At 33.4% G+C, this 11,644-nt stretch overlaps 1 protein-coding gene across 1 annotated transcript; it reads left to right on the top strand.

Annotated features, from left to right (window-relative positions):
• Positions 1–9,333: 9,333 nt before the first annotated feature.
• On the top strand, positions 9,334–11,187 carry LOC108992062 (GATA transcription factor 5-like). Its single transcript, XM_018966512.2, has 3 exons — positions 9,334–9,622; positions 9,741–10,073; positions 10,182–11,187. Exons 1-3 carry the CDS (start codon positions 9,497–9,499, stop codon positions 10,869–10,871), a joined length of 1,149 nt encoding a protein of 382 aa, XP_018822057.1. The 5' UTR covers positions 9,334–9,496; the 3' UTR covers positions 10,872–11,187.
• Positions 11,188–11,644: the final 457 nt, after the last annotated feature.

Genomic DNA, 11,644 nt, shown 5'->3' on the forward strand with positions numbered 1-11,644 from the left:
CTAACTAAATCGACTTCAACTCTAATGACAAGTAGCAACCCACCGAGAAAAAATCAAATAAGAATAAAGAATTTTGAAAAAAAAAAAAAAAAAAAAAGATTTCTGTAGTTAACCCATAACTATAAAGATAATCTATAATTGATATGCTACTGTATTATGTGTAATATTTTATATTTCAGCACTTTTTTTAATTAAGTAATTATTGGGATGTTAAGTATCCTTATAGGGAGGGATATGATCGATGGAGCTTAACTATCGAGCATGACGTCTTCTTGAACTTTATTTTGAACCAGTGTGGTGTGTATGACTTTGTTCTATCTTTAAGAGAGGTTTGGATTCAAAACTTACCTCAATCCATCTCATCTCATCATTACAAATTTCTCAAATTCTCATACAAAATATAATAAACAATTCAATTTTTTCAAATCTTAAAATAACTTTCTTAAATTTTCACACTAAATATAATAAATAATTCAATTTTTATTCTATTATTCACAAATCATCTCAATCCATCTCAATTCATCTCTGAATCCAAACCTCTCCGTCGCTCGTTATCATGTAAATTTTTCGTGACTTTGTTTTTCCTCGCTAGTCATATAAATTCATGCCCAACAATCATTATCGGCCCACTATATTAAATTAGTAATAATTTTCTCTCTTACAAGTTACAAATCAATGTATTATAAATGATGAGCTATCAAACATGTAAATAAAAGGGAAACTTCTTCAAATTTGTTGCCAAAGATCAAGTTGGAGAAGAGAAAACGTGGAGCATGACATCACAGTGTCTTGGCTATTCCTTAACATGAAGATCCTATTGGATATTGGGAAAAGTTGAAAATTTCTCTTCCACTCTTAGAGTTAGACATCTTTCGAAGATGAAGTTGCAGAAGCCAGAAGGTATGGGATTAGATATTGTGTTGTAATATATATTAATTATAACACAATAACGCATGTTACCTTTTCTACTACATGTGAGCAAAATACTTAGGTTAAGTTTGGATACTGAGTTTAAATGAAAGTTGAATAAAATATTATTATTATTATTTTAAGATTTAAAAAAATTGAATTGTTTATTATATTTTATGTAAAACTTTATAAAAATTATAATGATGAGATAAAATGGGTTGAGAGTGTTTCTAAATCCAAACTGAATCTAAAGTCGTGTTTAGGAAAGTGTGTACTTTAAACATAGTAAGTCTAGTGGCATCCAATTCACAAAAAGCAGATTCATGCATGGCAGTCCATATCAAGTAGCTTAATGTGTTACCCATGTTTGGGACCACTCACCCCCTTTGGCATGCAATTAATCATGGATATTATATGGTCTCACTGACGCCCACAACTATAACTCTAATTAATGTATGTCCCCATTTGCAGCAATAATAAATAAAGAAAAAAAAAAAGAATCCTGAGTGTTTGGCATATATGCAGAACTTAAAGAGATTGGGTGCTTCAAGCAATTTAATTTCGAGTTTGCATCTTTAAAATGTAAGCTCGTGCCGCGCAAGAGTACCTTAGGAATATTGCGTGTGCTATCCAAGCTTTATATAAGAGAAGAATTAAATAGAAAGAAAATCTAAAAATGTGTTACACAATTCGTTTCAGACTAAAGGTTAAATCAAGCTGACTAATCAACCCACCAACATATTAATTTGTTAGGATTCTTTTTATTTATTTTTTTTTTTAAGCAAGCATATTATAGATAATATAACGGCTATAGGATACAGTAGTCAGTAGAGTGAGAGACCCCAACATTCATCCCAAAATAATAAATACAATACAGTAAAAAGAAAAAAGAAAAAAAAAAAGATCTGGGGTCAAGTCATTGACCCCCACCCATTTCTCACAAGGGGACGCCGCTTGAAGCGGTTTTGATACAAACCGAAAATGGTCTGATTAAGCTGCGACTGAATGTTGTAGCGAAGAGGCATATGCTGCATTTTGCTGATTTGGACTGGTTGTCGGAGTCTTCTACTACCTCTTTCCAACGATTCTTGGTTAGGGGAAGCAAAAAAATAGGAGAGTAGCAAACTGGAGAAGTACCGGATCGTCGGAAGAACACCGCCAGCTACAGTGGTGGTGCGTCGAAGACACGCGCCACACTAGGCAAGAATGAAAAATTCAGATCTAAGAGATCTGAAGTCGCTGGCCCTGGAGAAGCCGTGCATGGTGGCATGAGACACCCCTCAGTGCAGAGGCGCGTGGATCTCATGCGACTGGTTGGGCCGCTTGTGTGACTCACGCACCACTCCAATTGACTTTTTGCTACTGCTGCTTAGAAGAACGACAACAGGGGAGGCCTTTGGTAGAGAGCGTGGGCGGTCTTTAAGTCCCAAAAAGTAGAATATCGACGCTTCTTACTACGGATTGAAAACTTGAAAAAACAAAACAAACCCCCCCCCCCCCCCCGGCGAGCGACGATGCTTAGCATACAACTAAGATTCGAATACTTTCCTGATTTCTTCTTTTTGAGAAATGCTTAGGCATAAATAAATTTTACAAAAGTAAATCACGTTAAATTATAAGTTATTTTTATTATAAAGTAGATATAACGTATTATATTAAGTCATGTCAGTTTGTGAATTTATTTTTATAAGATCTTTTTATATTTATAGCTCTTCTCTTTTTCTCTTTTTGAGAAATGTTATTGTTATTCTAGATTTTGTCATCTCTCCTCACATTTATACGTTGGTATATTCTAAATGACTATCATTTAAATGGACGAATTATGAAGCCACTCAAGAAAATATCGCGTTCTATTCGAATATGGATGACAAGATTTATGATAAAAATTAATATTGTTCTTTCTTTTCTTTGTTTTTTTGTTGAATTCCTCGCTTAATTATCTCTTTTTTAGTAGTCGTAATCAAGTTAAATGGTAAAGGTTGTCAGTATCATATTTTTTGGTCCTGTTTAGATTGAAAAATTATCTCAACTTATCTTATTATTATAATTTTATTAAATTTTCACGCAAAATTTCAATAAACAATTTAATTTTTTCAAATTCCAATTCAATCTTTTCAAATCTCAAAATAATAATAATATTAAAAAATAATATTCTAATAATATTTTATTTAACTTTTAACTTTTATTAAAATCATCTCATTTCATCTCATTATCCAAACGGGAGCTTAATATCATTTTTTGATAGTATAAATTCCTTATTATTTATCATCTCTAAAACATGATCTTAATAAGGTGTTAAGAATTCAATTTTAAAATTTTCTCATAAAGAAAATTGATCCGAATCCAATAATCCAATAATTATCCATTCCATTGTCTTCTGTCAAAGGACTCATTGAGATTTGAGAATTCAAGGCACACACATTTATTTAATAAAAGTTAGAGCCACCCATATTTTCAGTGGCCAAGAGCTGTCGATCTCACAATTTGAATAAACCCCATTTGGACATTTTCGAAATTTTTTCCCTCCATGTTCTTGTCAATCCCATTTTAATTATCTCACTATCTTCATGTATTTTCTAAATATTGATCTAGAAATAGTATTGAAACAGTTAAAAATATAATGTCATTTTATCTATTGTGGTTCTTAATCATCTTAATTAAATTAAGAAAAATGAGTAATGACCAAATTACCAATGATTTTTTTTTTTTTTTTTTTTACATTCATTTTTGCACTTGATTGACTGTAATTGACGCATCCGTTCATTCTATTTTTACAATTTTAAATATAATCATGTTTTAAATAAATAATATTTTTATAAAAAAAAAATCATGTGAATATCATTACTTGGTATCTTTTGCTTTAATGCATTTATGGTTTTTATTTCTTTCCTTTGCATTTAGGGAAGGAAAAAGAAATAAATCCAAAATAGTTATTGGGACCCCACCTTGTCTTTCTACATTATTGGTTTATGACTTATGAGAGCTTCCTAGAGAATTTCTGATACTCCAACTATATATATCCACCAATAATACATTGGAAATTTCTCAAAGCCTCCGTAAGTACACTTGTTCGTTTCCAGTACCAGTACACTCGTACAGTCATACTCCATTTTAAAAAATTATATTTATCATCTTTACACACCACACGTTATACTTATTTTTATTTTTTCTTATCAAATATGTAGTATATGAATAACAAGTAGAAGAATTCAACTAGACTAAGAAGAATAAAACTAAAAAAATGACAAAAAAAAATATAATATGTGGTGTGTGCAGATGATGAGTAACAAATCTTATTAAATAAAATATTTATATGTAAAATATTATAATTAATATAAAAGATATAATTCGTAGAAAACTCGAATTATTGATGATGATGAAGGGCTAGTTGATGGATAATTCTAGATTTATTATTTCTTATTGTATAATATTTAACTCAAAAAATATATGAAGCATTAATCGTGCCGGTGCTGACAATACAATATGTATTGTTTGAATTATTATTATTATTTTTATATTGGTTGTTAAACTCATTTGAGTTTAATTTAGTTCAGTCTAATTTTAAATTAAGTCTAATATTTAAATATTTAATTTTTAAATTATTAAACTCATCTCAACTCAAAATTTCTTTACACGTGAGACTTATAATTTTTTTCAATTCAATACTTTTTTACACGTGGAATTCACAAACTTTTTCAAATTCTCATAAATATATTTAAACTTATCTTAACAATCAAACACATTTAAACGCATTTTAAGTGGACTCTATAAAATTTACTTTACCATCTCAACTCACTACTATTTATAAAGAATTTAACTCAATTTAACATTCAAACTCAAAAAATATATATATTAATAATTGGTGGCAACTTTGTAAATTCGTATTTCTTTTTCCTGAGAACAGCAACATTTCAGTGATTCATTTTCGTTAGGAAAAATAATTTATATATTTCTGAAATGTGCAAATTTCCCACAAAAGTTTTTATTAATGTGATTGGTTGTGTCTTTTTTTTTTAATAGAATATAACTACTTTACCAAATTATATCAGTAGAATGCATAAAGAATACATAAAAATAATTATAAATAACAAAATTTATTTATTTTTAAAGCAGTATACATTTAAAATTATATTCAACATTACCCTATGTTAAATGTTGATAACTCTGCTTTCTATTTTTTTTTTTTTTTTTGAAACAGTCTGCTTTCTAAAATTTAAAACTTAACGCGCGGAAATGTCAACTGATTCAAAATATTAGAAAAAAATTCTAATAAAAAGTAAATAAATATCTTCAAAGACGTGAAGACGTGGACCAAAGTCAAACCAACGTCACGTGCTGGAGCCCAGACAAATAAGAACGCCACACGTGAAAAAACGGGCCGGGGCGGCTGAAAACGACCCGAGAGCCGGCTTTCACTATGCTTTTGCTAGCCGGTCTAATAATATATGAGTAAAAACAAACCACTATCCTTCTCTTTCCTTTGCTCCTGTTTTTTTTTATCTACCTTTATTATCATTGACTCATACATCTTACATGTTCTTCTAATCGAGGAGAAACTCTATATATACATCTTGAGAGGCATTCTCACGTGCCAGTCAAACCCTCAGTAATTAATAGATCTTGCGTTCAGTAACAACAATTTAAAACTTAGGCTTAGTTGGGATTCTTAAATGAGTTTATCTTAGTTAGATTTTGTTTAAATTTATTATTTTTAAATTATTAAATATCATTCAATTCAAAACTTTTTTACATGTGAGATTCATAATTTTTTTCAACTTAACATCTTTTTACACGTGGGACCCATAATCTTTTTTAATTTTTCATAAATACATTTAAACTCATCTTAATATTTAAAAATATCTAAATTCATTTTAAGTGAGTCTCATAAAACTCACTTCACCATCTCAACTCATTATTATTAACAAAAAATTCAATTCATATCAAGTCAGTTTAACATCGAAATGGGAGCTTAATGTCATTAATGTTAAAGTTCTAAGTGACAAGTCGAATCTTAATAAACGCGTATGAAGGCGAAGCTCATTTGTACAGTAATTTTCTCGAAAATAATCTCAAGCTTGACTTGATCTGATACATTTTAAAGAAAATCAAAATAAATAATCTAGGACGATACCCTTAGTACGAAAAAAGAAAAAAAAAAAAACCCTATTTAGAACACGTGATATTGTTTGTATGCTTTGATGAAAAAAGTGGTACTTTAATTAAGATCGAGTAGATTAGGAGCCATATCTCTTCATAAATAGAGCCTTACAAAAACTAAATAATCAAGGTTTGTCGAGTTGGAGAGAGGAATCATTTGAGTTGGGTGACTTGGAGACAAAAGCTGGCCCGATGTCATGGATTCGTATGACTTTTACCTCCCTTTGCTTCTAAGCCACGTCGTGTCTCCAAACTTTATTCATCATGATTGCATGAATATTATCGAAATAATTTTCTTTATTTTTTTTTTAAATTTCTTGAAAGAAAACATTCTTGAATTTGGTTGGTCTGAATTAAAGAAAAGTTAAAACAATATAGGAAGCAAAGGAAATGAAAAGGCAGATCAAAAGCATCACTTGATCATGATCTTATTAATTTGATGGTAAATTCATAACAAAGAGAGAATATTAAGGACCATGCATGCTAATTCTCTCCTCAGTTTTAGGTAATATTCTAATTAGAATGACAGTGATTGTTTATTACCTAGTGAAGAACCTAGCTCCTACACATGTACAAATGTAGCCACCATGGTGGCTGGTCTCGCACGTACCATATGTTGCATTGGGTTGGCGTATCCTTGACATGATCAATGGTAACCGTTTACTTTGTCCTCTAATTGAATATTTATTTTTATCGAATTCCTTCATTTGTAGGCTTAAGTGGTTACTGCTCCCCGACATGAACATGCCATGCAAGTGAGTAAAAGTTATCATGTATATTCTCAAAAAGATCTTGATATCTTAGTTTAGTTTTGCCTCGCCAATTATATTGATCTTACGCCTTGGAATGGGATATAAAATGAAGTTACAATGTCTATATAGCGATAAATTCTTCTAATCATTGCAAACTATTGAAGGAATTTCTCAAATGTGAGTCATACAAATGTGAGTAAACTAGAACATGCCACGAATTGAACTGATCATGCATTACTTCGTTGGTTTAGCTATCTCAGGCGAGAGTTTCTTGAAATGAGTGTTCTAGAAGCTTTAGTTTCATTTGTAGTCACTACAAGAAAAATAAGTTTTTGTGACCATTTGTTTTGTGGTGAAAAGATTATTTGTGATCAAAATAGATTTATTTTAACTGTAAATAGTCATTTCGCTGGAATTAACTGGTCACAAATAAACAGTTTTCTTGTAGTGAGTGTGCTGGTCGTAGTAACCTAGCTACTTGAAAAGGCAGAGACAAATACCTCTTATTGCGACAAATCGAGTTTCAAAAGCTCATTTATCAATCACATTTTTAGGCACACCAATACGTTCAAACAATACCTAGCTTTTGATACTTATCCTTTGAAACAAAATCCCTCTCCATGCACTCTCCTTTCCACCTTCGCCCCTTCCCTTCTCGCCATTTCCAGTTTCCTCGTCTCTCTAACTTTGTTTACCCTCTTTTTATATAGGTTATTGAATAATAAATATATCGTTTTTGTAGCACCATCAACACACATGTCCATACTAACCATGACCGGCCATATGCACTAACATGTGGTCGTCACCCGCCATTGTCAATATTGGTGTGTGATCGGGTTAAACTCCTTTATTAGTTTCTAGCAACGACGCGCTACAAGAAAAATTAGTAGTTGTAACGGATTATTTGTGACGAAAATGACTATTTATGATGAAAATATACTCATTTTAACAAGAAATAGTAATTTTTACATGAAATGACTGATAACAAATAAATAGTTTTTTTTGTAGCGCATACCTATGATTTGATTTCAAACCAAAAAGCAATCACAGAAACTTCTTCACCCTCAATCATGATCAATAGAGCTAGCTAGCTGGTTAGAATCCTTCAAATCTCTGTTTCCTTAATAATGCAAAGTACTATAGAATATTTCTTTCTACAATCAACGATAAAAGAATCTCTAACAGTGTAGATTTATACTGAATCTTGAAAATTAATGTTCGAAAAACAACCAAATTGTTCTATTCTAGAATACGCTTTTTAGGTGTAAAAAAGTTGATCTTAATGGGTTGTTGAACATGTATATATAAATTAAGTAGATGGTTGATATCATGTTTACATGATAATGACCCATATATCTTTTCCAAAAGCAGATTTTAACCCCTTTTGAAAATATTATACAACTAAAAAAGAGAAAAATGACTAAATGCAATCCCTTAGAAGTTAGAACATTCAAGGGCTTGAATATATTAATTAACAGAGACAATATTAAAATAAGAATCTTAATTTCACTTAAACTTTAGGAGAGTTTGTAACATTATGGTCCATACTAGAGATCCAAAAAACTTTTCAACAATATATAACTAATATATATAATTGTTCAATAAAGGATTTCCTTTAGGATAGCTTGATCATGTGATGCTGAAACTAAAATCCATAATCAGTATAATGTTGTGAATGTTGGTTGATATTAAGGATTGACACAAAGAGAGATAAGAAAGATCAGTGCTTGCATGGGTTGTTGGCCGAAAAAACAGTGGCGACGGAGGAGCTGGCATGGTGGAGCTGCTCGATGCATGGCACGATGTCTTCAATGGTGGTGGGAATAATACAGACAAGGAAGGGCATGCAAAGAAATATTGCACAAAAAAACTAAAAAATAAAAGGAATGTATCCAAGATAACTACTAATTAAACAGGTGTGAATATTGGGGGAGGAGAAGCCGGAAAATGAAAAGGGTGGGGAGTGGAAATCAGGGGGAGCGGGAGATCTAGAGCGAGAGGAAGAAAGAAAGTATATGATAATGTATTACCATTTTTGCAGTGTATAAGAAAGTTAGTAAATCCAAAATTACCAATGATAAAGAGAGAGAGATCATAGAGATACTATTTCTGCAACTTTTGCTTTGCCTTTTTAATATTAATTACGCATAGAAAAAGAAAAAGAAAAAGAAAAGGAAAAGAGTGAGCGGGGGAAATCAAGGAAATCATGAAAGTGGTGAACAACCAAAGCCAGCGGCGATCAAGGCGGTAGGCAAATCACGTAAATTTATTTTTGAGTTAGTCAAGAGAAACGGGCAAAAATCACTTGCACTCGTAAGAAAAGTACCAAAGAAAAAAATAAAAAAGTAGATAAGGTGGCAGTTTCCTAGGTGGTCACTAACATTGTTTTTTGGTAGGACGGACAACACCATATCCAACAAAGTAAAACTCTTTATGTTTTTTATTTTTTTTTAAATGAGAAGGGAAGATTCATAAATTTGGTGGCGAGCTGTGGATATGGTCCGAGTTGGCCTTCCATTTTGTACAGAAACAGAGCCTGCAGAAACCGCCCATGTTAAATACGTTTATTATCCGAGTATAAATTACACACAGTAGAGAGGAAAAAAACGCAGTAAACTTCGAGCGAGAGAGAGAAGGCACTTTTTCTAAGGTCTACGGACGCTTTCAGCCCTCATTCAATGCTTTCCCGAACTCCCCACCCCCTTTTCTCGCAATTCCACCATACATTCAGTTGCTCCATCCCTCCCACCTCTGCAACCAGTACCATCACCTCTGTTCCTTTCTTAAAGTATCCTTGTATTCAGGTACGGTTTCTGGGATGGAAAACTGGAAGAAAGTTTTGAGTTTTTTCTGATGAAGTCGTTTCTTTTTTGGTTTTTATAAATGATTTGGATTTTCTGTGTGTGTGTGTGTGGTTTGTAGGCAGAAACGGAAATGGAATGCGTGGAGGCTGCGTTGAAGACCAGTTCTAGGAAGGAAATGACGGTCAAATCGACCCCACAGTTGGTTTTCCAGGATTTGTCGCCTGGAAATGGGCAAAATGGCGTGGGTTGCGACGATTTTTTTGTGGATGAGCTCCTGGACTTGTCTAATGAAGATGGGTTTGTGAAGGAAGAGCCAGCAGAAGAAGAAGAGGAACAAGAGGAAGAAGATAAGGGCTTTGTCTCTGTTTCCCATCAACAGGACCACCAAAATTCCAACACCAAAATAACTCTCTCTGCCAAAGACGAGTTTGGCTCCGAACTCAGCGTTCCGGTATTTTCCTTTCTTTTAACCCTTGTCTCTTAATATACAAACGGACGGTTTTTTTTTTGAAGGAGTTTTATGGTAGTTATTGACCTAAGGTATCGTCCTTCTGAACAGACCGATGATTTAGCGAACCTGGAATGGCTGTTTGTCGAGGATTCTTTTCCCGAATTTTGCACACCTTACCCAGCCGGAAGTTTAACGGAAAAGCCTAAGAACGAAGGGCCGGAACCGGAACTGGTAAAGCCGTGTTTCAAGACTCCTGTTCCAGCTAAGGCTAGAAGCAAGCGCACGAGAACCGGAGGCCGAGTTTGGTCCCTTAGTTCCCCTTCGCTGACCGAGTCGTCCTCGAGTTCAACCTCCTCGACCTCTTCCTCGTCCCCTTCAAGTACTTGGCTCATATACCCCACGGCGGCCCAGAAGGCGGGACTGGTCGAGACAGTTTATTCGGTGGAAAAACCACCAGCGAAGAGGCAGAAGAAAAAACCGACGCCGGGAGAGCCGGCGTTAGTCTCTTTTGGGGCCCAGCTACCGAGGCGGTGCAGCCATTGCGGTGTCCAGAAGACACCACAGTGGAGAACAGGTCCGCTCGGAGCGAAGACGCTGTGCAACGCTTGTGGGGTCCGGTTTAAGTCCGGTCGGCTCCTGCCCGAATATAGGCCCGCTTGTAGTCCGACTTTCTCGAGCGAACTGCACTCCAACCATCACCGGAAAGTGCTGGAGATGCGGCGGAAGAAGGAGTCGCCGGGCGTGACCCAGTCCGATTTGGCTGCCCCTGCGGTGTCCAGTTTTTTAGAAGAACTCTAAAAAAAAAAACTCGTTAAAAAACAAAAATTTAGGGAAAGAGAGAAGATTAGGAGAAGAACCGGAGACACTGAGTGAACCGGGTTCGAACGGGCCATAGTTAGTGTATATTCTTTCCATGGTGGGTGAGTTAGGTTGTTTTACTTCAAGGAATGTAACTTTAATTAGGGAGACTTCAATATGTAACTTTCTCTCTTTGTTTTCTTTTTCTTCTGATATTATCCATTCCTATTTTGGTATTTTAGAGAGAAATTGTTACCCCTTTTATCTAAATGATTTGTTAGGACAATATATTTTTTAGTTGAGAATTTGATTTGAATTTTTTTTAAAAAAATTTTATTATCAAATCGATGTGTAGAGTATATTTAATAAATTATTTGATTTAGATGATAAATTTTAAAATTTAAATATTACAATTAAGTAGTGTAAATGTTGTACTTTACATAGCGGCTTAACGCTCTAATACTATAATTAATTGATAATCATATTAAGAAATAATAGTACTAGTAGTTAGGGAGTTAAGATAAATATATAAAGTAAATCATACAATATTTATTACTTATTTATTATTATCTAAAATATTTAAAGTTTATTCAAAAGAAAAAGAAGAGATATTAATGGTAGGAGAGAGATTTTGAGGAAGATGTAAAGAGTTCAATCTTTAGTTGGTATGGCCGTTGGAAAGCGAAGACATCGTGGGTGAAGATGTGTATGTATGCATGTGGCTTAGGTAATTGGTGTACCTAGAAACCCCACCTCTGGAAACAGTTTGTGCT

The sequence above is a fragment of the Juglans regia genome, chromosome 11 (genome assembly GCF_001411555.2).
Source record: "Juglans regia cultivar Chandler chromosome 11, Walnut 2.0, whole genome shotgun sequence".
NCBI lineage: Eukaryota > Viridiplantae > Streptophyta > Magnoliopsida > Fagales > Juglandaceae > Juglans > Juglans regia.

What these genes read in the sequence shown, in the direction of transcription:
- LOC108992062 (XM_018966512.2), top strand. Translation starts at nt 9,497, where the DNA reads ATGCTTTCCCGAACTCCCCACCCCCTTTTCTCGCAATTCCACCATACA. An exon ending in TAAAGTATCCTTGTATTCAG is followed by an intron (nt 9,623 to 9,740) that starts GTACGGTTTCTG and finishes TGTGGTTTGTAG; the next exon opens with GCAGAAACGGAAATGGAATG. An exon ending in GCTCCGAACTCAGCGTTCCG is followed by an intron (nt 10,074 to 10,181) that starts GTATTTTCCTTT and finishes CCTTCTGAACAG; the next exon opens with ACCGATGATTTAGCGAACCT.